Here is a 27,424-nt window from a genome sequence, read left to right as displayed (position 1 = left end):
AGGTGTGTGATGTCTTTATGCATTTCCTGAAAGGTATTTCCAATTAATTTAAATAATTTAATGATTTAAATAATTAATAATTTAAAATGCGCTCTAGTTTTGACTCACTAGAATTTTACTAGGGATTCTATAGCGTTCGCAACTATTATCACTTGTTAAATACTTTGAGGCATTTCTTTTAAGATCCGTAATTCCAAATCAAGTCAACCGCATAAGCCATTTAATCGCATTACTTTTGTGAATATGTGTTTGCATATGCATGTATATACAACCACGTGTAAATTAGATATATCTATGTTTAATTTACTATGATTCTATCAAAATATGTTAAGAAAGAAATACATTAAGGTTTTCTGAATGGAGTGCTTTTAGGGAAACAGGACGGCGCTTGTGACGGAAAAGGATTTGCTACGTAAATGATGAGAAATGACTATAGTTAGAAATCTAAACTGGCTCAAGCAGAATTATAACGTGATGTTTGACTAACCTAACTATCTACTAACCAAAAGGAATCTACAAATAAAGCCCACGAATTGCACTTCATCTTATTTATTTTATAGATCATTTTTTATTACACCTAAGGTATTGAGTAGGGTTTTGTCTTTGATTCTATCTTAAGCCTTGTATATTTCTTTGAACTAATCTATTTTAAGTTACAGTAGAAAATTTACTAAAATATAATTCTTTACTAAATTATGTAATTCTAAATTTAGTTTGGTATATAACAGTTTAAAATATACAGTTACAAGATATCGATATTCTAAAACTTTGTAGCGTATCGAGTATATGAATCAAACTTTCCCGGTAATTAAATCTGATGACCCGACAACTCAACAACCACCTACAACCGAAAAGGTAAGTATCTAATTTTCGACAATAAAATATTTTGAATACGGTTTCTCAATTAAAACATTCAAACAAGTCAATACACTTTCTCACTATCATCCAGTTACTTATATATTTACTTCCGTTACCGTATAACTAATTAGGACACATTCGTGGATTTAGTTTTTGTTTAATGCCTTTTCTTGTTCAACAGATGGAAGTGATTATATAATAATACGAAAATCCTTTCTAGTGTAGGGAAAATGCCTGAAATTTTAGGCGGGGGTGGGTACTCAGTCATATCGACCACAGTGCCCAACTGATACTTATTTCATCAACCCCAAAAGAATAAAAGGCAAACTGGACCTGCACAAGATAAGAACAAAAGGACCAAACTTTGAGATATGACAATATTCACAGACATGGAAATTTAGGTTAATCTATCGGGTTTTTTGTGTTCGACAAGAAGAAACGAAGTGCTTCATAGTCAAAGTATCAATTCAAATAAACAATAAAGGATCTGCAAAAGAAATGGAGAAAATTTCTAAATACTGTAGAAAGAGCCATACCTAGAACATGAAGAATGGAAATTAAAACGTTACCTATAATGATAGGTGCCTTGAGAATGGGAATTAATTATAGTTGCAAAAGTAGTGAAGTTGTTTCAAAACAATGAAGACTTCTACTGTGTATGCAAAATAGTACATGCTTGAAATAATTTCTGCTGCACTAATTCATGCAATGGAACTGTGAACCAATGTATTTTCACAAATTGTAGTCGGATTACTTATTTTAACTATTATTAACTGTATCATTCAGTTAACTATAAACTATTGTAACAAATTAGCAGTTTCAAAATATTCCACTTCTCTCTTATATAAATAAGTCAGGGGACAAATGGTAGTGCTTATGGCATTTTAAATCTTCATAGACTGGTGAGATTGATATTGCTTATGCTCAGCTTGATAATCTCTAACTCAACGTGTATAGAAAATACGTAGACAAAGAGGGATTCCAGAAGAGCTAATTTTGGAGAGGCAGGATAGGAAGTTGGGGTACTCCGTGGTTTGAATACCGTAAGAATAACTTAAGAAGGAAATTAGGTGAGACGAGTCAAGCTGGGCTGTGAGATTATGCAACTAGCTAGTTAAGAAGAATAGTAATTATTGTAGAATCGATAGAAGAGACAAAGAGAACCGGTTTGTTTATGAGCTAATTGTTGAAGTATGTTAGTGATGGATGTTTCGCTAATTAGTTGAGTGACCCGTTGTGTTTGGTGTTAGAGGTCCGTGTGTATTTTGTACGTATGTGTGTGTGTGTGTGTCTCTCTCTCTCTCTCTCTCTGTTTAGATTGGCCGTCTGACTAAATAGGAGTAGTTGTAGTACCATCCACCAGTTTTTTGGTCACCCAAAATTTAGAAAACCGAAAGGGAAAATATCATATTTTCATTTCAATTCGCAAAAATAAGTTTTTAAGATCTTCTCGAATTAAATTCTTTTTATTTAATCTAATTTCACTTCTTTTTTTTTCTTTTTGTATTTTCTAGAATTCAGCTGCAAAATTCTTCGTAAAGACCGGAATGATTTTCATTTCGATTTCTTATTGGTTAATTTAACACTTTTACAAATACTGATCAGATCATATTAATAAAATATCAATTCCTATATAAGTATGAAAAGTAATCTTTGATGTATAGCTGAGGAAAATCTTTCATGAATATTCTAAATTTATACGTATACATACGTATCTGATTGTATGAGCGCGTGTGTGTAAAAATTTAAACTTAATTGCATATACCAATAAAGACAAATTCTGATTATTGCATACGATTTTAGTTTCCAATATTGCATAAGGTAATCGGCGAAATGTGGCATAAAATGAACCTGTATCTGGTGTGATATGAATTAAGGGATTCTTATAAGCTTCATTTTTCCCAATGAGTTAAAGCTTTATTTTCCATAATGAATTAAAATTCAGTGTTACTTGCTTACAAAGGATTCATATCCAGAATGTGATATTTGTTCATGTTATTCTCCGATTCCAATAAAGTTCAAACATTCAAATACTTTTTGTATTATTTCTACGTAATAAAATTTTTCAATAAATAAACCTAAAAATAGTTTTAGAAGCCATTTTGTTCTACTTATTTTGCTTTTCTTGTTCTGTTTATCATCGACTAGAATAGAATGTGATCGACTAGATTGACTGAGACCCGACACATCACTCTGGATGGTTCTTCCAGTAATTAAGTAGTTCAAACTCTACAAAACTCAGTACCCAGGTCTATGAAACTGGCAAGCATGATATATTGTAAACTATCAAATGGATAGCAAAAAAGTTTAAATTTCAAATGTTCCTATTTTTCAAAAAACTTATGCAAACTGAAACATTTAGCAAATTTCAGCTTCTAATAATAGCATAAATAATTCTTTTTAATTCTGGGACCAGTTCAGCAATTTTGGAAAAAGGAAAAGTCGAGTACATCTACCTTGTGCCCAACTAGTAATCATTTTATCGATCCCGAAGGTTGAAAAGCACGGTTGGCGTAGCTGGCTGTAAAAAACCGGAAGAAATACCACCAATAACGATTGTACTAGGTAGCTGCAGCTGCCTAAGAACAAAATTACAAATTATAAATTTCAATAAATTTTAATTCATGATAAGGATTGTTATTACGAACTTTCTTTAAATCTGACAACTGTAGTGGAAAATAAAATATTTGCCTTATAAACAGCAGAATTTTGCTGACTGTAGATATTTGTAAAATAGTGAACCCACCTCAAAGCAAATTGTTTCAAGTGGTATTGCACTGAATAAATCAAAATATGTTCACACTGAAGGCGTTAGTAAATCTCTTGCTATTTTTATTATATTTCCCTGCTTCCTTCAGTCGTCTCCACAAAATACGTAAATATTTGATTTATTTCTACTGTGGAAGTTTTTTTCTATTACGAAGACAATGAAAATACGTGAAGTATCTTATATATTCTTAACTAGCAGTATCGTCCGGCGTTGCTTGGGTTTGTTTCGACCCTTTAGAATTGGAATTTTTGAAAAGTAAAACTTTTGCATTATGTAGCTTGTTATTCTCTTTGGGTAAACATTTTTTCTGGTTGAAATACACGGAAAAATGGCGACATAGCAGTAAAAAAATCGTAAAAAATAGGGATTTTCATAGAAAAAAGCACCTTTTTGATGTAAATAATTTTTGGTGTTAACATGGTCCGATTTGAAATTCTTCTACGGAAGGAAGAGCAAGCCTTCTTCTATCATACTCTCAATTTTGGTCAACTTGCGCCGCAGGGTCTCGGAGGAGATAGTGTAAGTTGAAGGCTACCAAACCTACCATACACAGACAACTTCAGCTTTATATATATAGATTTTATTCTCAGCCATTTCCCTTGTTAAACACAAGCAGAAGGAAAAGACAAAGTTGTGTAACCTATTTGCACATAAATATTAATGGGACGACTGAAACATAGACTAGCAATTCCACGTAGACATGAATAAGCACATAGTTTCACGTTTTCTGTGCGGTAGTCTTTAGAATAACAACAAAACAGATCATTCTAAACATAATGACTCGCTTTTTTTCATAGTTTTGTATTGAATACTAATACTAATTAAGCCTAACATATGTTCTACATATTAAATGATTCACCGAAGATGCGGTACATGATGCTCAAATGCGTTTATTTCTGTCACTCCAGCGCTCACTGCCATTTATAAGGAGTACACAAAAAGACATTTTTATAAACTGTTTTTCCATTCTTAAATAATATATTTGCAGTGAGGGCGCGTGGCTTAGTGGTTAGGGCATTCGGCTCATGATCGTAAGGTTGTGAGTTCGATTCCCGGCGACGCGTTGTGTCCTTGAGCAAGACACTTTATTTCACGTTGCTCCAGTCCACTCAGCTGGCAAAAATGAGTTGTACTTGTATTTCAAAGGGTCAGCCTTGTCACTCTCTGTGTCACGCTGATTATCCCCGAGAACTACGTTAAGGGTACACGTGTCTGTGGAATGCTCAGCCATTTGCACGTTAATTTCACGAGCAAGCTGTTCCGTTGATCGTATCAGCTGGGACCCTCGTCGTCGTAACCGGCGGAGTCTTTTTTTTTAATATATTTGCAATATCACACAATGCTACACCTAAACTACTCCATACATACATACATACATACATACATACAAAAATACCCTGTTGTTGATGTTAAAATTCCAATGAAGAATCCTTGGATCGAGGTTAGAAACCGGTTCTTTCTCTATTGGCAAGAAATCTTGAAATAAACTGAATAATGACATACATATATACATGCATACATACATACATAAATTCATACATACATACGCACACACACATACATACATTTATTCACAAATACATACATACATACATACATACATACACATACGTACATACATACATACATACATAATTACAATAATACCTTGTTGTTGATGTTGAAATTCCAATGAAGAAATCTTGGATTTAGGTTAGAAACCGGTTCTTTCTCTATTGGCAAGAAATCTTGAAATAAATTGAATAATGACATACATACATACATACATACATACATACATACATAATACAAACATACCTACAAACATACATACATACATACATACATACATACATACATACATACATACATACATGCATGCATACATACATACATACATACATACATACATACATACATACATACATACATTCATACATACATACATACATACATACATATAACAAAACAGGAACGTGGGAATTTTTTGTATCATTTATTCTCTATTACACGTATTTCATTTACTTCTAAGGAATTTCCTATTAATAATTTGTCAGACAGAAAAAGTTTTTATAATACAAAAATACATTTGGATGAAGTGCTTATATCTGGATACGCATCAGGAGCATCACAGATATCCCTAGTGAAGGAAAGAGAAACACAGATATACACACATACGTGTGCAGGCATACACGCACATATATCCTAAGAACATCGATAACGATTCTACCAAAAATGCTTTCACCGCATTTTAAACATTAAATGGAGCTTTTTTACTGCAGAAAAGATGTCTTTGCGTCTGCAGGTATCGCTTCAATTAAATCGATGGTTCTGGAAAACCAAATGAGATAATCTGGTCATATTGTTGGATTGGTGGATGAACGCAAACCCGAAAAACTGTTTTATGGCGAGCTTGCAGAGGGGAATCGCAATCGGTGTAAACCTAAAAAGAGGTTTAAGGACGGCGTAAGGACTGCCATGAAGTCACTTGGAATGGATCCAAAGGCCATTAAAACCTTTGCTTCGGACCGAGCTGGATGGTGGACAAAAGTGTGGAGTGAGTGAAAGCGTTTGATGAAGCCAGGATGACATATGCAAAGACTCAAGAGAGATTTAAAGAAGAATATTGAGATCGAGAAGGTGAATCTCAATGACAATGTTGTGCACACAGTTTGTGAAAGACCAAGCTTTCTTTTGCTGGGTTCAAATTCCATTTGCGGACCCCTGAAAAACGAACTTCCACCAATTACTCTGGCTATATATCTGTGTTCACCCTACAGTGTCGTGTATGCTATAAGGTCTGCAAGTCTAACGGAGGTTTCAAAAAACATTTTAAGATCCACAAAGATCAGAACATAACTCCAGCTCTCGGTGGTTGTTCAAATCAGATATACAATCTAAATGGGTGTCTTTTCAATACATTGTGTGGTTTAAAAAGCTACATCAGATGCCATGATGGATTTAAGGTGTAAGTACAAGAGGTGGTCAGAGTCTGAAAAGGGAGTAGACAACCACAACACACACACATATATATACATATATATGCATATGTGTGTATGTGTGTGTGTATATATATATAAAGGTTAGTTGAGTTAAAGCTTAAAATAACCGTCTAAGGGGTAAAAGTATCCAAAATACGACCGGTAGTTTACCTATATTTAAATATAGGTAAAATGTTATGCTCATAAATTATAGGTAAAGACAAAGGTACACAAGTGTTTATCAGGAATCAAAATTTAAAGAAAACAGAAAAAGGATATAACATTGATGAACAGCAATTGATTTGCAGCAATTATTATCCATTATTGATAAATAATAATTGATGCAAATTTTCTGTTTCTTTATATATATATATAATATATATATATATATATATAACGGGAAGCTTTATGAAAATAAACAAAAGACGAAGGCAGGTGGAAGACAAACGAACAATTGTATTAGTATGCGCTCAGGAAATATAAATAAAACAAGTCTTTAACGTTTCGAGCCTACGCTCTTCAACAGAAAGATACACAGAGAGAGAAAACACAGAAAGAAAGAAGGAGAGAAAAAAAATGCGTGCAGTAGCTAACGATATATAATATATATAATATAATATATATATATATATATATATATATATATATATATTATATATTATATATATTAATATATATATATATATATATATATACGCGAGAAAGAAGCAACAAGAATGGATAGGTTTTTAGTACAATCGTTTCATACAAGGACAGGCTTTATTAAAAGTTGCAAAAATTACAGCATATAAACGTGTCCCGTACTCATCAGCTAAAATACATGTGAGTTCTCTAGACATCCTAGTGGTTGAGGCTATACTCATGAAGTAATGTAGATAATTAAGTAACATAAACAGATTTCCAAAGTTCATTAAAGTTCTTTAAAGTTCTTTAAAGAACTTTAATGAACTTTGGAAATCTGTTTATGTTACTTAATTATCTACATTACTTCATGAGTATAGCCTCAACCACTAGGATGTCTAGAGAACTCACATGTATTTTAGCTGATGAGTACGGGACACGTTTATATGCTGTAATTTTTGCAACTTTTAATAAAGCCTGTCCTTGTATGAAACGATTGTACTAAAAACCTATCCATTCTTGTTGCTTCTTTCTCGCTTATAATCACCCCACATTACTGTATTGTTAAAAACAGTATAGTTTTTTTTGGTGCATCTAAGTTAGGTACCATATCAAGTAAATTCATTTAAATTAAGGAATCTTTATTGCTTTATATATTATATATATATTATATATATATATCGGCGCAGGAGTGGCTGTGTGTGATAGGTAGCTTTCTTCCCAACCACATGGTTCTGGCTTTAGTCCCACTGCGTGGCACCTTGGGTAAGTGTCTTCTACTATAGCCTCGGGTCGACCAAAGCCTTGTGAGTGGATTTAGTAGACGGAAAACTGAAAGAGCCCGTTTTATATATATATGTTTGTGTCTGTGTTTGGTTTGCCCCCCCCCCAGCATCGCTTGACAACCGATCTTGGTGTATTTGTATCCCCGTAACTTAGCGGTTTGGCAAAAGAACCGATAGAATAAGCACTAGGCTTACAATGAATAAGTCCTGGGGTCGATTTGCTCGACTAAAGGTGGTGCTCCAGCATGGCTGCAGTGAAATGACTGAAACAAATAAAAGAATATATATATATATATATATATATATATATATATATATATATATATATAGTCAATTTAGGGTAGCAAAAAATTCAAAGAAATTTATCGCTACCAGCGGCCTGGTGGAAAAGAGAAAATAGTCAACGACTACATATATAAATATAACAATTTAGGAATGACCCTAACAGGTCATTCGTCCACCAGAAAGAGCAGCCATAACTCACACCGCCAAGTAGTAGTAGTAATTCAGAAATTAGGTGAAAATTTAAAAACATTTACCCTAATTCATCTTTTAGACGTTGCAACGTTTCTGTGTCATTAATGATTAAATTAGCTTAATTAAAATAAAATTAAGCCAATCTACCATAGTTACACTTCATCAGAAAAAACCTGGGGAGAGAGACAAATATACACGAGGCGTCTGTATCGATGCCTACGGGATATCTGTCTTAAAATTTTCAAGACTGACGTATTCGCGCCAAACTTATCAGCAGTAATATAAACTGCCGATTCAATCTCAGAATTAATCAGAAAATTATCAATTAGTCAATTTAGGGTAGCAAAAAATTCAATAGAAATTTATCGCTACCAGCGGCCTGGTGGAAAAGAGAAAATAGTCAACGACTACATATATAAATATAACAATTTAGGAATGACCCTAACAGGTCATTCGTCCACCAGAAAGAGCAGCCATAACTCACACCGCCAAGTAGTAGTAATTCAGAAATTAGGTGAAAATTTAAAAACATTTACCCTAATTCATCTTTTAGACGTTGCAACGTTTCTGTGTCATTAATGATTAAATTAGCTTAATTAAATTAAAATTAAGCCAATCTACCATAGGTTACACTTCATCAGTAAAAAACCTGGGAGAGACAAATATACACGAGGCGTCTGTATCGATGCCTACGGGATATCTGTCTTAAAATTTTCAAGACTGACGTATTCGCGCCAAACTTATCAGCAGTAAATATAAACTGCCGATTCAATCTCAGAATTAATCAGAAAATTATCAATTAGTCAATTTAGGGTAGCAAAAAATTCAATAGAAATTTATCGCTACCAGCGGCCTGGTGGAAAAGAGAAAATAGTCAACGACTACATATATAAATATAACAATTTAGGAATGACCCTAACAGGTCATTCGTCCACCAGAAAGAGCAGCCATAACTCACACCGCCAAGTAGTAGTAGTAATTCAGAAATAGGTGTAAAATATTAAAAACATTTACCCTAATTCATCTTTTAGACGTTGCAAACGTTTCGTGTGTCATTAATGATTAAATTAGCTTAATAAAATAAAATTAAGCCAATCTACCATAGGTTACACTTCATCAGAAAAAACCTGGGAGAGACAAATATACACGAGGCGTCTGTATCGATGCCTACGGGATGGATATCTGTCTTAAAATTTTCAAGACTGACGTATTCGCGCCAAACTTATCAGCAGTAACTATAAACTGCCGATTCAATCTCAGAATTAATCAGAAAATTATCAATTAGTCAATTTAGGGTAGCAAAAAATTCAATAGAAATTTATCGCTACCAGCGGCCTGTGGAAAAGAGAAAATAGTCAACGACTACATATATAAATATAACAATTTAGGAATGACCCTAACAGGTCATTCGTCCACCAGAAAGAGCAGCCATAACTCACAACCGCCAAGTAGTAGTAATTCAGAAATTAGGTGAAAATTTAAAAACATTTACCCTAATTCATCTTTTAGACGTTGCAACGTTTCTGTGTCATTAATGATTAAATTAGCTACGTCTAAAAGATGAATTAGGGTAAATGTTTTTAAATTTTCACCTAATTTCTGAATTACTACTACTTGGCGGTGTGAGTTATGGCTGCTCTTTCTGGTGGACGAATGACCTGTTAGGGTCATTCCTAAATTGTTATATTTATATATGTAGTCGTTGACTATTTTCTCTTTTCCACCAGGCCGCTGGTAGCGATAAATTTCTATTGAATTTTTTGCTACCCTAAATTGACTAATTGATAATTTTCTGATTAATTCTGAGATTGAATCGGCAGTTTATATTTACTGCTGATAAGTTGGCGCGAATACGTCAGTCTTGAAAATTTTAAGACAGATATCCCGTAGGCATCGATACAGACGCCTCGTGTATATTGTCTCTCCAGGTTTTTTACTGATGAAGTGTAACCTATGGTAGATTGGCTTAATTTTATTTTAATTAAGCTAATTTAATCATTAATGACACAGAAACGTTGCAACGTCTAAAAGATGAATTAGGGTAAATGTTTTTAAATTTTCACCTAATTTCTGAATTACTACTACTTGGCGGTGTGAGTTATGGCTGCTCTTTCTGGTGGACGAATGACCTGTTAGGGTCATTCCTAAATTGTTATATATATATATATATATATATATGTATATGATTCACAATCAAAGGTGCAGAAATGACGTACTCTGAATGAATAAAAAGGTGAAGTACTCCAATGGTAGAGAGAAATCCATGAATCAGGTATTCCAAAACAGTCGGAAGGACGGGGCGGGGTCCTTTCATCACCAACACCACTCCCCACACTGGATCCAACCACCATACCCGCTACATTTCGAACTCCTTATCCTACAAATTCCTCAAACTGTGCATGAAAGCTTTACTCAACTTTGAAGTTTTTGAGACAGACGCCCCTTTTCACACACACACACGCACACACACATATACACACACACACATACACACACACACTTGCACTTATATGTTAATGATGTACACAAATACATGAGAGGTAGTCATAATACTGAAATACGCATAAAGTAAACAGATGCCGACAAATATTATTTATAATACAATTTTTAAAAATAAAAACAGACAATCAATGAAGAGGCAAAAGAAACAGTAAAATGATACATGTTGATTTTATTATTTCTGCTTATTTAGAAACCTGCAATGAACAGGCCATTTCACAGATGCTAAACTATAAATTTCACAGAGTACAACCTTAAGGCTGACACCGCTCCGATAAACGCAGAAAATTTCTGTCTCGCTATTGGCTAAATTTTTAAACCTCTGTAACTTTTTTCTCCAATTTTTTTCTCCACAACATCATACCTTCATAGCAATAAGTCTGGAAAACTACATTATAATAGCCAATTTTCAGATTTTTTACTTTCTTTTAAAAAATGCATATTTTGTGACAGTTTGGCTAGATCTGATCAAGGTAATAAATGGTGTTCTAAGCATCAAACTCCTTATTTCTCTGATTTATTGTAATAAAAGAGAAGATAATGTCAAATTGTGATAGTATTCATACTTTGTTAAAAGATTTGTGTTAGCGACAGAGGCAGTACTAATATCAAGAGGTAATATTTAATTCTACTTAAATATGGATGTTCTGTGAAAGCAAACTATACTGCGAAGAAACTTTCGTATTGGCTTTTGGTGCAAAATACAAAATTCGCTCTTGCTTATATAAACAAGAGTGCATTCTGCACCAAAAGCCAATATGAGAGTTTCGTTCATGGCATCTACTGCAGTATCCATAATACTGGTAGTCATAATACTGAAATACGCATAAAGTATACACGTGTCGACAAATATATTACTAATACAATTTTTTTTTAAATAATAAAAACAGACAATCAACGAAGAGAAAAAAGAAACAGTAAGATGATACATATTGATTTTCTTAGGTATTTCTGTTATTTAGAAACCTACAATGAAGAGGTCATTTCACGGACGCTAAACTATAAATTTCACAGGGTATAACTTTAAAGTTGACACCGCTCCGCTAAACGCAGAAAATTTCTGTCTCACTGTTGGCTATAAATACACAGTTTTTTCGATTTTTAAACCTTTGAAATTTTTCCTCCAATTGTCCTCCACAACATCATACCTTCATAGCCATTAGACTGGAAAACTTTATTATTGTAGCCGATTTTCAGATTCTTTTACTGTCTTTTAAAAAATGCATGTTTTGCGAATGAAAAAAACTAGACCCTCCCATACGCACACACATACACACATACCCACACGCATACACGTGCATACACACACACACACACACACACACATATATATATATATATATAGAGAGAGAGAGAGAGAGGAAGGGAGAGACACACATACACACGCATCCATACGCATATGCACACACACACACACACATTCCCACTCCGTTTACGTACACATGCCAGCACACACACACAGCTAAAGCCACACATTCACACACCTTTTAAGATTGTCACTGACTCACTATTAACTACACCGTCTACACACACATGTAAATACACACACACACACACACACACACATATTTACTACCACACGCAGACACGCTACCGCACACACAAACAAGTAGTTATTGACACATGCGCGCGAACGCATTTGCTGCCACACACCCACTATTACACAGAGATACACACACATACGCGCAGCTACTGCCACACTCACACACACACACATATTGGCCATCTTCACACTCTCCTGTCACAGAAATCACTTTCTCTTTCTCCTTCCACTTCCAGTCACTTCAGAAATGTAACGTCACGTGGATTGTTGGCGACCTCTTATTTTCCCTTCTTTCTCTTTCCGACTAAGAGCTATGCTCGAAACGTTAACAACTCTCTTCTTTCAACGAGTGTCAAATTAATATATTTCTTGTGCACGTCCTCGCGTTTTTTTCTCTGTTTTTTATTTGTTTGTTCTTTGAATTGACTATACATACATATACATATATATATATATATATATATATATATATATATATATATATATATATATATAATGAAAATAGTAATGCAATACGAAAGTATTGCTTTCCAGTAAAGGATAGCCCGTAAGTGTAAAATTATACATATAAAGTAAATAAATGGTACGACGAAGCACCGATATTTACTGGAAAATAGCGATCGTAATAAATACGACGCTAATGTATAGCTTCACTGCATATGTACTAGTAAAGATGCGTGTGTGCAACACACATGAAAAAAATTGTCTTACCTCTAGGAAGAACATCTGAAAAATGAAAAACCTAGAAACGGATAATGCAGTACCGGTTTCAGACTCTTCAAATACGTTTGCCAACGTAGATTTGATTTGTCATCATCAGCCGCATATACCTCGACAACATTTCAAATGTTGCCACATCTATGCCAGTACACTCATCTGAACGCCAAAACGTTAACAGATGATGACAAATCAAATCTACGTTGGCAAACGTATTTGAAGAGTCTGAAACCGGTACCGCATTATCGGTTTCTAGGTTTTTCATTTTTCAGATGTTCTTTCTAGAGGTAAGACAATTTTTTTCATGTTTGTTACACACACTCTATTTGATTTGTCATCATCAGCCGCATATACCTCGACAACATTTCAAATGTTGCCACATCTATTTACTTTATATGTATAATTTTACCCTTACGGGCTATCCTTTGCTGGAAAGCAATACTCTCGTATTGCATTACTATTTTCATTGAAACTTCTTCACTGTTCTCCTTCTGTTAACGTTTTGGCGTTCAGACGAGTGTACTGGCATAGATGTGGCAACATTTGAAATGTTGTCGAGGTATATGCGGCTGATGATGACAAATCAAATCTATGTTGGCAAACGTATTTGAAGAGTCTGAAACCGGTACTGCATTATCCGTTTCTAGGGTTTTCATTTTTCAGATGTTCTTCCTAGAGGTAAGACAATTTTTTCATGTTTGTTGCACACACGCATCTTTACTAGTACATACGCAGTGAAGCTATACATTAGCGTTGTATTTATTACGATCGCTATTTTCCAGTAATATCGGTGCTCGTTGTACCATTTATTTACTTTATATATATATATATATTATATATATATATATATATATATATATTATATATATATATATATATAATATATATATACATAAATATATATATAATATATATATTAATATATATAATATGTATATTAATATATTTAATTATATATATATACATACATACATACGACCGCGTGTGTACCGTTGGCGATTTTTTTTCCTTTCTTCCCTTTTCTGGATCTTTCCTTCTCCTATGTTTCCGACGAAGAGCTCCGCTCGAAACGTTAAACCCTCCTCTTCTTTTCCTTCCCGAACGTCCAATAATACTATATTTGTTCCACGTCCCCGCGTTGTTGTGTTTTTTCTCTTGTGTTTTTATGTTTGGATTAACTTTATATATATATATATATATATATAAAATATTATTAGAGACAAAACCACTATTTTGCAAAACCAACAAGGAAAGACTTAATCAATACATAAAATTTTAATAATAGTCAAAAAAACCGCCACCATATATATATATATATATTCATATATATATAATATATATATTCATATATATATATATATATATTCATATATATATATATATTATTCATATATATATATATATATATATTCATATATATATATATAATATATTCTATATATATATATATATATATATATATATATATATTCATATATATATATATATATATATTCATATATATATATATATATATATATATATATATATATTATATATATATATATATATATATATATATATATATTCAAATTGTGCCATAGAAGCGGCCCCAGGTAAAACTCTTTATTCACATGACACAGATTCCAACGCATGTGTATCGTAGAAAAGTCAGAGGCTGCTGTGGTTATCTCGGGGAAATATCCCTTTATAGATGTAGCAAGACGAAACGAATCGTCCCGGAAGCTACCGCGTGAGTTACACATGCGTACATTTCGGCTTTTGCGGCTTATCAATACCATACAACTGAGTCGCGCGCGCACATGCGTGTGTGTATGTGTACGCCTGTGTAGTTCTTCCCTACCATTTCCTCCTACCTACCTTCAGCGTTTTCCGAATTCATTGGTATTTGATTCTCTTCTATCTGTGGCCGTTGCTAGTCTGCAGTAACACTTGTTATCTTCTCCTTGTCATTTCCCATCTCTTTCTTACTTTTTCTCATGCATTTATCCTTCAAAACCAATAGTTATTTCTCCTCTCTCATACAAAAGATTCTGCTCGAAACATTAAATTATTTTTCCTGACTGCATGAAAATATTTCGTAATTTTAGTTATGGTCAACACTGAAACGCTACTTTCCTATGGTTACATTGCTTGACTATAAATATACAGTGTTATTACTGTTTCTTTTGTTTCTTTTCTTTCATTCGGTCTAGCTCGATTGGGCAGTTTTCTGATGCATAAGTAAATATCTGAATATCACTGATGCGATCAGAAATTCACCATATATACTCTTTACTCTTTTACTTGTTTCAGTCATTTGACTGCGGCCATGCTGGAGCACCGCCTTTAGTCGGGCAAATCGAACCCGGGACTTATTCTTTGTAAGCCCAGTATTTATTCTATCTATCGTTCTCTTTGCCGAACCGCTAAGTGACGGGACGTAAACACACCAGCATCGGTTGTCAAGCAATGCTAGGGGGGACAAACACAGACACACAAACACATACACACACACTTATATATATATATATAATATATATATATAATATATATATATATACGACAGGCTTCTTTCAGTTCCCGTCTACCAAATCCACTCACAAGGCATTGGTCGGCCCGGGGCTATAGCAGAAGACACTTGCCCAAGATGCCACGCAGTGGGACTGAACCCGGAACCATGTGGTTGGTTAGCAAGCTACTTACCACACAGCAACACTACGAAATGTTACTTTGCCTAAGATAAAATTCGTCTACTTCACTTTTCCTTGGATCAGTGTTTACTATCACTGTTTTAGTCTACACAGCTCTATCTAGGTGCAATGAGCTAATCACCAAGAAACAAAAAGAAATATTGCGCAAGAGACCAGAACTGTGTTATCTTGCTGTCCTCAATTTATATCTCTTTCTTTACTATCCACAAGGGGCTAAATACAGAGAGGACAAACAATGACAGAGAAACAGATTAAGTCGATTATATCGACCCCAGTACGTAACTGGTACTTATTTAATCGACCCCGAAAGGATGAAAGGCAAAGTCGACCTCGGCGGAATTTGAACTCAGAACGTAGCGGCAGACGAAATACCTGTTTCTGTTTCTTTATTACCCACAAGGGGCTAAACACGGATTAAGTCGATTACATCGACCCCAGTGCGTTACTGGTACTTAATTTAACGACCCCGAAAGGATGAAAGGCAAAGTCGACCTCGGCGGAATTTGAACTCAGAACGTAACGGCAGACGAAATACGGCTACGTATTTCGCCCGGCGTGCTAACGTTTCTGCCAGCTCGCCGTCCTCAATTTATATCATCGTGCAATAGACCAGAGCAGTGGTGGGAGCTGACTGAAGAAAAGGAGTACATATATAAAGGGAGATAATTAGATGCTACGGAACACCGTGTTAGGTCACCAAATGAAAGCATAATCGATATATTACAAGAAAACGAGACATTGTTTTTATTTTCAGTTATGAAAATTATTTATTAAGTCACACTTGGAAGAACATTTTGAACTCAGATAGTCAGTGAGTAAATGTAGTTTTTTTTTTTAATGTCTGGAAAAACAGCGGAAAATAGTGTTTCATCCACTGTTGACAGATGTTCTTAGTGATACCCATTAGTGAACGGTTAAGCAAAAAATAATCCTTAGAGTATGAACATCATTATTCATAATGAACTGCTTAGCTATAAATTCCGAAATTGTGCTCTTTCTTCGACTGCAGTCCTCTAAAACTTTAGAAAAACGAAAAGAAAATCATTAAAGTATTATTTTAATAGGGATTCCTTCAAATTAAAACATATAAAGATAATACCAAGGCTTGAAAAAGAATTATACATGTCTTCTCATGAATACATACATACACGCGCATGCACGCACACGCACACACACATTCTCTCTCTCTCTCTCTCTCTCTCTCTCTCTCTCTCTCTCTCTCTCTCTCTCTCTCTCTCTCTCTCTCTCTCTCTCTCTCTCTCTCTACTGCGTCTACCAAATCCACAAACCTACAGTGTAACATATGCAAAGAAACATTAGTATGCAAACGATGCATTAAATCTAACATGCTTCGGTCCCAATTCCTCTTCTACAAACCATAATAAACTAGAAAAAGAACAAAAATAGTGCACTTCGCATCTTCATAGGTCGATCACAAACCACCTACACAAAGAAACAAAACAACTAAAATCGATAGGATCTCTGTCTTTTACAACTCCAAGTTCCAATCTTAGCAGTTTCCAGCACATATACAATCATTACAAACACCGAGAAAAATTTAAAACACCACGGAACAACATGTGACGTAGGTAGAGTGTTTGCCACTACAGCTCTAAGGTTTGCGGCCCACCGGGGGCCCCCAAGCCTACACGGACTTAATACAGTAATCCCAAAAGTGCCGTCACCACAAAAGCGTCGCTCGGAGCGGACAACTTCCATCATCTGGCTACGCTGCCAGGGACAACCGAGAGCTCACCCACATTGTTATTCGACCAGAAATAGGTTACAAGTAAATTTCTTTCAAATGATACCCAACCGTCTTAGAAGCGAAGACACTAAATAATGTCTTGGGTAATCTGCACTTAGGAAACAATCTGCAGAAGTAAAAGATAAAAGAAAAGTCTGCGATAACTGGATGAGATGAGAAACAAATGGTCCCATGGCTAAGACGCTAGTCTTTTGCCGGTAATGTTTTCCTGCAGCTGCAATTCAGTTCAACACTTCAGACTAACGATTCACGGTTCGATTCCACTGTGAAACCACTGCTGCTACTTACAGGGTGGATCAGACCGTCTTGTGAGATCTTTTCCAATCTGATTGAAGCTAGCTGTTGAGTGGAATATACCCAGGTGATTACCGCATTGTTCCGACGATTTGACACGATTTGCTGACTTTGCAAAGTTTCCAACACTTCTTAGATTTAATCTTAAGTTGCCTGAACCGAATTGTAGCTATCTCGGAATAAAACATAGTAATATTTCCAGGACCACTTGAATACAGTTGGAGGCGCGTGGCTTAGTGGTTAGGGTGTCAGCATCGTGATCGTAAGATTGTGGTTTCGATTATGGGGCGGGCGACGCGTTGTGTTCTTGAGCAAAACATTTCATTTCACGTTGCTCCAGTCCACTCAGCTGGCAAAAATGAGTAACGCTGTGATGGACTGGCCTCCCGTCCAGCTGGGGAACACATACGCCATTGAAACTGGGAAACCGGGCCTATAAGTCTGGCTAGACTTTAAAAGGGCGCATTTATTTTTTTTATTGAATAAGGTTAGTAATTTAATTTAGTATACTCACATTTTTAACCATGGCGGGCGTAATGTCTTCCGTCTGCAAAGATAGAAACAAAATGGCATTTTATGTCACTGTAATGATCAGTATCAATGTATGAGCGGTGTTTTTTTTGCTTTCAGTTTATTTCCCTGACCATGGATGTTCTGCTCACACCCCATTTTGATCCGTGGGCTTTCTGATCGTCTGCTTAGGACTTTATTTCACCATCTTGTTCTTCTAACCACTAGTTCACTTGCTCAAAATCATTTTAAGACATTAAATTATTAGACTAAAGCATTTGTTTCCTTAATTGTTGCTATGTCGGATTCATACTAAGTTTTTTGATTTTTTATCTTTATACTGATTCCTTTTTAAGTTTCTTGTATTGAGACATAGGGTTTGTTATTTTAAATTCTGTAAGGTGAGCATTTGGAAAAAGACTTTTTTAGTGGATTAATTCGTGATATTTCGTATTAGTTCCAGTGAAAATATTTATATTTACTGTAAAATACATCATTATATTCGTAGTTAAATATTAATTGGTGACCCCCATCGGTCAGACACTGACCATGGGTTTGCACCTAGAGAGTTACCCTCTGAGGCACAAGTCTGGGCAAGGTTGTTTTATGGAAGACCAGCAGTCGCCCATGCATACCGGCCTCCCCTCTCCACATCACCGATGTTGTCCAAGGGAAAGGCAAGGGCCGATACAGCTTGGCACCTGTGACGTCGCAACTCATTTCTACAGCTGAGTGAACTGAAGCAACGTGAAATAAAGTGTCTTGCTCAAGAACACAACACGCAGCCCGGTCCGGGATTCGAGCTCACAACCTCACGATCGTAAGCTCGACGCTCTAACCACTGAGCCACGCGCCTTCACACGGTGATAGATTACAAATAAGCTATCTTCATTATACTAAATTATACTTTATGAATACATTCATTTAATTTATCAATTAATGGTAATAATAATAATGATAATAATAATATATGAATAATTTTACTTAATGACATATTGCAATAAAAAACATTTATTTTCAAGCGCGTATTTCTGGGGGTGGGGCTTAATAGCTAATTTATTTATAAATGTTTAAACTTTTACTTACAGTTTTTTCCTCCGATAAACTAAGTAATTTAGTATTTGTTTTAGAAATTATTTATGTATTTATGATTAAGTAGATTACAACAATTATATATTTTTGAATAATTGTAAATATGTGAATTAATTGTAATACAAACAATTCTTAATAATTTTAATAAATTTTTTATGTACTTTATAGCTTGTATTCATACAGCAACACTTAAATTTTGTTACATCTGAAAGCGATAAAATTTATAATCTCTTTATCTAAGAAATAACATAGGTAATATTTACCATAGATCCGATTTTCAAATTTCGAACGTACAATTTTTTTTTAAGTACTAAAAACTGAGCAGGAAATATTCTATTTAAAATATTTTGGATTATGTCAAATAACCTAATATGATTACAGTAGATAGTTACTCCTTGAGATCAAATTTCGCCGATGTTAGTGCTGGATTTCGTCCTTCCGGAATGGATAAGGCAACTGTACCATTCATGTACTGAGGTCGATTCAATAAACTTTTCTCTCTCGTAAAAAAGTAATTGAATTTATACCAATTTTAGAGATTAACTTAATGCAACCACGCATTAACTCTTCGCAGATAAAACATAATTCTAGATTGTTATACTTACGACGTCTATGCCAGCGCTTCCTATAGTGTCCAGCTGTATATTATAAAACAAAGTGAAACATCTTTAGGAGAAAATTATTACTTTTCGTATTTTATTTTCATTTGATTCTGGGAGATGGAAATAAATTATAAGATTTGATGAACTGATAATTTTGTAGATGAAATTTTGTGAGAAGAGTCGGTTTGAAAGAATTTTAAATATTGAACTATAAGTACGGAAACTGGAAGCCAGTACTTAAACAACTAAACTTATTTTTTCGATTTCATTCCAAAATTCAATTAATCTTTTAATTAATCAAATGTATTCTACTTGCCATTCATTAATAATTTTGAAACGAACTTCAAACAGGTGAAAATATAATACAAAAATTACTTTTAAAACGGTTGGACATACATTACTTTGTTTGAGATCATTTGGATTTTATCAAGTAATCGACGTAGAAAAATTATGACTACGAAATAATGTGTGACATTTGACGCCACAGCCGCCGAAATAATGTAGGACATCTTGCAATGAGTAATAACAGGATGCTCAATTGTCACACTGTAAAGTCATCAACATATGTTGTAAATGTAAAATAGGGCCGTAAAAGCAGTAGAAAGATTTATATATCTAATTTAATTGTATGGACCTACTAGCGCTCTATTGTATTATTACCTGCTGAGTGATCTACACGTTTTAAGAGTGTCGTTAGGAGATTGATATGTGTTGTGAATAACGAGAATCAAAGAGCGGTGGACAAAGTAACTTGTAGTATTTCGAAACCCACCAAAGATGGCTTTGCGTTTCCTTCTTACAGATTCCACGAAATATAAATATACCAAGTATTGTGACTAATTGATAAGCAATACATTTCCCAAAAAAACAATGCGTGGCTTTGTGTTTTTTTTTTTGTTTTTTTTTCTAGTTTCAGCTCAGAGCTGCGGCCATGCTGATGCACCGCCGTTTTGTGCTACACTGTTATTGCGACGAACCTCGTCTAATATGTGGCACTTGGTGAAGAATGGAGTTTGATACAGCTACTCTCATTTGCACCTCTTGCCGTGAGGTAGGTTCATCTGGGACTCTTGACAGGAAGATGTCCAGCTTTGATTTAAAAACGGCTACATCTACTTGGTGCAAGTTCCTCAGACTCTTTGGGAGAATATTAAAAAGCTGTGGGCCCTTGAAACCCAGGCTGTTGCAGAAGCTGGTCCTGAAGCGTGATGGCATTGCTGGGATCTTTGGCACTATGCAGTGTCGTCCCGTTCTAGCATTGGTGTAGCTTACAATGCCAAAATTTGGCACAATTCCTTCCGGGATCTTCCAGACATGTTAGAAATAAATTTTGAGAAAGGGTGAGAGATTTAGGGGCAATTTTCTGTTTGATTTAATCAACCTAGTGCTAGATCGGTTCTAGTGTTATCAAACCCAGAAGATGAAAGGCATACAAGAAAATTTTTTTAAAAATTGAATTTATACCAATTTTAGAGATTAATTTAATGCAACCACACATTAACTCATCGCAGATAAAATATAATTCTAGATTGTTATACTTACGACGTCTATGCCAGCGCTTCCTATAGTGTCCAGCTGTATATTATAAAACAAAGTGAAATATCTTTAGAAGAAAATAATTACTTTTCATATTTTATTTTCATTTGATTCTGGGAGATGGAAATAAATTATAAGATTTGATCAACTGATATTTTTGTAGATGAAATTTTGTGAGAAGAGTCGGTTTGAAAGAATTTTAAATATTGAACTATAAGTACGGAAACTGGAAGCCAGTACTTAAAAATTAAACTTATTTCTTCAATTTCATTCCAAAATTCAATTAATCTTTTAATTAATCAAATGTATTCTATTTGCCATTTATTAATAATTTTGAAACGAATTTCAAACAGGTGAAAATATGATACAAAAATTACTTTTAAAACATTTGGATATACATTACTTTGTTTGAGATCATTTGGATTTTATCAAGTAATCGATGTAGAAAAACTATGATTACGAAATAGTGTGTGACATTTGACGCCACAGCCACCGAAATAATGTAGGACATCTTGCAATGAGTAATAACAGGATTCTCAATTGTCACACTGTAAAGTCATCAACATATGTTGTAAATGTAAAATAGGGCCGTTAAAGCAGTAGAAAGATTTATATATCTAATTTAATTGTATGGACCTACTAGCGCTCTATTGTATTATTACCTGCTGAGTGATCTACACGTTTTAAGAGTGTCGTTAGGAGATTGAGATGTGTTGTGAATAACGAGAATCAAAGAGCAGTAGACAAAGTAACTTGTAGTATTTCGAAACCCACCAAAGATGGCTTTGCGTTTCCTTCTTACAGATTCCACGAAATATATAAACATACCAAGTATTGTGACTAATTGATAAGCAATACATTTCCCAAAAAACAATGCGTGGCTTTGTGCTTATGTTAGAAATAAATTTTGGAAAAGGATGAGAGATTTAGGGGCAATTTTCTGTTTGATTTAATCAACCTAGTGCTAGATCGGTTCTAGTGTTATCAAACCCAGAAGATTAAGGCATACAAGAACATTTTTTTTAATTGAATTTATACCAATTTTAGAGATTAATTTAATGCAACCACACATTAACTCATCGCAGATAAAATATAATTCTAGATCGGTATACTTACGACGTCTATGCCAGCGCCTCCTATAGTGTCCAGCTGTATATTATAAAACAAAGTGAAATATCTTTAGAAGAAAATAATTACTTTTCATATTTTATTTTCATTTGATTCTGGGAGATGGAAATAAATTATAAGATTTGATCAACTGATATTTTTGTAGATGAAATTTTGTGAGAAGAGTCGGTTTGAAAGGATTTTAAATATTGAACTTAAGGTACGGAAACTGGAAGCCAGTACTTAAACAACTAAACTTATTTTTTCGATTCCATTTCAAAACTCAATTAATCTTTTAATTATTCAAATGTATCCTATTTGGTATCCGTTCATCATTTTGAAACAAATTTCAAACAGGTGAAACTAAAATATAAAAATTACTTTTAAAACAGTTGGAAATACATTACTTTGTTTGGGATCATTTGGATTTTATCAAGTAATCGACATAGAAAAACTATGATTACGAAATAGTGCATGACATTTGACGCCACAGATTAATTTAATGGAACCGCACATTAAGTCTTCGCAGATAAATTATAATTCTAGTTTGGTATACTTATGAGATTTATGCCAGGGTTCCTATATTATAAAACAAAGTGAAATATATTTAGAAGAAAATAATTACTTGTGGTATATTATTTTCATTTGATTCTGGGAGATGGAAATAAATGTGTGGCTTTGTGATTATGTTAGAAATAAATTTTGAAAAAGGGTGAGAGATTTAGGGGCAATTTTACGTTTGATTTAATTGATCTAGTGCTAGATCGGTTCTAATGTTATCAAACCCAGAAGATGAAAGGCATACAAGAAACCAGTGAAATTTGAAGACAAAGTTAATGGCATAAGGAAGCAATGTTGAATATGTAACCAGTTTTCTGTTGCTATGCCACTCTGCCGTGCAAATGTTAGTAATAGAATTAATTTCTTCTTATATGAGCACAAAAGTGCTGTATTAAATGGGGGGAAAAAGTAGCATAGTGTGCTTAACCTATCCCCCAAAACCGTCAAAAACGCATGTGAAATGACTTCAATCATCCCGCTGTGTTTGGGTTTATGATATTTTATCTCTAAGTCTGGAGGTGGGACTTTACAAGTATGGTGAGATCAATGCAGGTGATGATCAGCTTTAACATGTGTGTATCTATAAGTGCCGGAAAATATGCTTAGGAAGAGAACTGCAGAAGGTTGCCAGCAGAAGAAATGATTGAGAGAAGTTCATCTAGTGGAATGTGGTACGCAACTAAGTAATTTATAGCAATGAAGGCAGTTATCGCATTAATAGAAACTGCAGAGAAAGGGGCACTGCATATTTGTAGCTTATTGGCTGTTGTAAAGGAATATTGTTGACACTGCTTTACAGTGGATATTTCTAGGCTGCTTTTTCCTTCTTAAGAAATAGCTTTAGAAATTTGGCAAGTAGTAAAGCTTCGTTAATCAACTTCAGCTTTCTGGTGGTCCACTATAGATAGATTTCTTCATTAAGTTACAGCCTTTTTATCATTTTGCTACAAAATAGCTGCTGCGATATACCGTCTCATACTTCTTAATTGCCTTCAATTTACATTGAGGTGTTATTTTTATACGACAGAAATCATAATTATTTTATAAAATACTAGCAGTATCGCCCGGCGTTGCTCGGGTTTGTAAGGGAAATAACTATATAAGCATTTTTAGAGAGTTACTTCTCTTATATAATAGCAAAAAAATGCATTAAAAATGGGCAAAAATGATGGTAAACTTTTTTTTAAATCGTAGACTCATCGTAGACGCGCGCTAATACCCAGAAGGGCTCGATATAAATCACGACTATAAGATACCCGCTTTTGGTTAAACTGCACCGCAAAATGTGGGAGTAGTTAGGAATCTAAATCGTAGGAGACAGACACTCACACAACTTCACTTTTATATATAAAGATATTGAAGCATTCGGTCTACAACTCATAGATAATATCATCGTGGTTAAAATGCTATTTTATATGTGTATAATTACGATGTCCATGTAAGTGTTGGCCATGGTGTCCATCTGCATAAAACAAAATTTTATTAAGAGAAAAGAGTTACCAATCAGGACATTATTCTCAAGAATCTGTCTAAAGTTTGACATTCAAAAAAAACCCATCTTTTCATATAACAATTTTGTATAGGGAGAGTCAGTTGGAAAGAAATTTGATAGCTGAATTTAAAATACGAACACTCATGGACACTTAATATTGAAACAAATAAAATTTTGTTTTCTTCGATTTCATTCCGAAATTCAGTTGTGAGATCTTTAAAATTTTCAAATTTATTTCACATGCATTCACGATTTCGGTTTTAAGACAAAGCTTCTTTTTCTAAATTTCAAGTTTCAAACGAGAAAGAAATTAAAAAAAATCTGTGATTTGCTCACCCCAAAAAGGCATAAATAAACAGAAATTATTCTGTTTAGAATATCTTGAAATATGTAAAATAAGCACAAAGAAAATTGATATCATGACATATTTTACATCACAACCTAAGAATCGATGTCCTTACTATCGCGACTATTAATTGGATAGTTTATTCTCATAGCGCTAGAGACAGATATTATCTTGTAGAAGTAAAATGGCACAAGTAATAGTTGTATAAAATACATAGAAATAGATCAAACTTAAATGTATAGATTTATAGACGCTCTATAGCGTAATTAGAAGCCTGTCTTCTGATTAAGTGATATATAAATGCTTAAAAACGAGCTATTGCCTTAAAAATGGTTCTGAATTATTAAAATCAGATATTGGGGGACAAAATAATTTACAGTTCTTCGAAACCCTAAAAAGGCTGATTTAGCCTTTCATTCTCAAGAAATTAATAAAATAAGTACCAACCGAGAATTAAAGTCGACACGATAGACAATACCTTTCCTCAAAAATGTGAGGCCTTCTGCCTACATCAGAAATAATTTGGGGAAATAATGGTCGATTTGGTTGAGGTGAGGTGGAAGGCGAGATTATAATCGAATCAACTTAGAACTAGATTGATTCTAATATTATCGAACCCTAAAGGGGCGAGATGGCAGAATCGTTAGCACGCCGAACAAAATGATTAGCGGCATTTCGTCCGTCTTTACATTCTGAGTTCAAATTCCGTCGAGGTCGACTTTACTTTTCATCCTTTCGAGGACGATGAAAATAGTACCAGATAAAAAAAAGTACCAGTTGGATACTGGGGTTGATGTAATCAACTTACCCCTCTCCCAAAATTGCTGACCTTGTGTTAAAATTTGAAATTAATATTATCGAATCCCGAAGGTGAACCACAAACCTGAGCCCCTCGGGATTTGAAGTCCAGCAAGTTCAAAAACGTAAGGAAATATTGCAGAGAATGTAATTTGTTGCGATGTCAATATTCTATACCGAGGGTATCGAGACATAAGTGAAATTATCTCATATTCCGCAGCACATAATAGATGTCTTAGGTTAAGATATTTTATTTGTGAGCCAAGTGAGATCAGTGTTGATGATGTTCAGTTTGAACATCTGTAGATCAACTGTGGAGGTGCAGTGGCCCAGTGGTTAGGACAGTGGACTCACGGTCATAGGATCGCGGTTTCGATTCCCAGACCGGGTGTTGTGAGTGTTTATTGAGCGAAAACACCTAAAAGCTCCACGAGGCTCCGGCAGGGGATGGTGGTCATCCCTGCTGTACTCTTTCACCACAACTTTCTCTCACTCTTACTTCCTGTTTCTGTTGTACCTGTATTTCAAAGGGCCGGCCTTGTCACTCTCTGTGTCACACTGAATATCCCCGAGAACTACGTTAAGGGTGCACGTGTCTGTGGAGTGCTCAGCCACTTCCACGTTAATTTCACGAGCAGGCTGTTCCGTTGATTCGGATCAACCGGAACCCTCGTCGTCGTAACCGACGGAGTGCTTCCACAGATCAACTACGGAAAGAGAATTACAAAATCTTAAGAGCTGAAAGCTAGACGCTGAGACTGGTTTGTCTGGGAGTTGGTAGCATGTAACAAGCTAATTCAGAGCAAAAAAGGTCGTCATCATATCATAGAATATATAGAGAAATGACACTGCACATCTGATGTACTCCGCATCAAGTTTGATAAAAAAAAAAGTATTATGTAGACTTTGGCTAGTCGTAAAGCTTTGACAATCAACCCCAGCTTTCTGGTTGCCCAATCATTTTACAAACGAGTTATTGTGTTTGTGTACAAGGCTTTTATCATGCGACATTTTGTTAATATGTAGCTGCGATGTACATCCCCGTACTTTTTCCCTTTCGGTTTACTGAGATGCCATGATATAACAGGAAACAATGATTTCATGAGATTTTGAGATAATCAGTTTATAATACATAAATAGTGTTCGATCATGTTATTTAGTTTCATCGGTTTGGTTAATTTTAATAAAAGTACAGGAATTAGACAACTGTTTGAAAATATTTCAAGAAATCTTCTTTCATTCCAAGGTGATAAATCCTTAGCTTCTTGAATCCGGTTTACGTTGGAACAATACGTCTGACTAATTTTTAACAATGGAGATAGTTTCTTTAGCGTTTTGCTTTCGTAATACATTGATTTGTATTCTACCTTTTCGACTATACTCTTTACTCTTTTA

General features: G+C 34.5%; 2 protein-coding genes across 5 annotated transcripts in view; one reads left to right on the top strand and one right to left on the bottom strand.

Annotated features, from left to right (window-relative positions):
• Positions 1-3,287, top strand: part of LOC115214882 (DBH-like monooxygenase protein 1) — a 46,611-nt gene extending 43,324 nt beyond the window's left edge. The window contains exons 12-13 of the mRNA XM_036505628.1: positions 775-855; positions 2,373-3,287. Coding sequence (XP_036361521.1) covers positions 775-855; positions 2,373-2,441 — 150 coding nt within the window. The 3' untranslated portion in view covers positions 2,442-3,287. The remainder of the gene's footprint in view (positions 1-774; positions 856-2,372) is intronic.
• A 13,416-nt stretch (positions 3,288-16,703) lies between these two features.
• Positions 16,704-27,424, bottom strand: part of LOC118764648 — a 38,279-nt gene continuing 27,558 nt past the window's right edge. For 3 of the 4 annotated variants that reach the window (XM_036505623.1, XM_036505621.1, XM_036505622.1), the window contains exons 8-12: positions 22,842-22,874; positions 21,732-21,764; positions 20,193-20,225; positions 18,500-18,532; positions 16,704-16,942 (exon numbers count right to left, since the gene is read on the bottom strand). In XM_036505623.1, the coding sequence (XP_036361516.1) occupies positions 18,504-18,532; positions 20,193-20,225; positions 21,732-21,764; positions 22,842-22,874 (128 nt within the window). In that variant the 3' untranslated portion in view covers positions 16,704-16,942; positions 18,500-18,503. The remainder of the gene's footprint in view (positions 16,943-18,499; positions 18,533-20,192; positions 20,226-21,731; positions 21,765-22,841; positions 22,875-27,424) is intronic. The other variant, XM_036505624.1, reaches the window with a different exon arrangement.

The sequence above is a fragment of the Octopus sinensis genome, linkage group LG8 (genome assembly GCF_006345805.1).
Source record: "Octopus sinensis linkage group LG8, ASM634580v1, whole genome shotgun sequence".
NCBI lineage: Eukaryota > Metazoa > Mollusca > Cephalopoda > Octopoda > Octopodidae > Octopus > Octopus sinensis.
The sequence above is the reverse complement of the archived record's forward strand: the minus strand, read 5'-3'. Positions and strand labels throughout refer to the sequence as shown.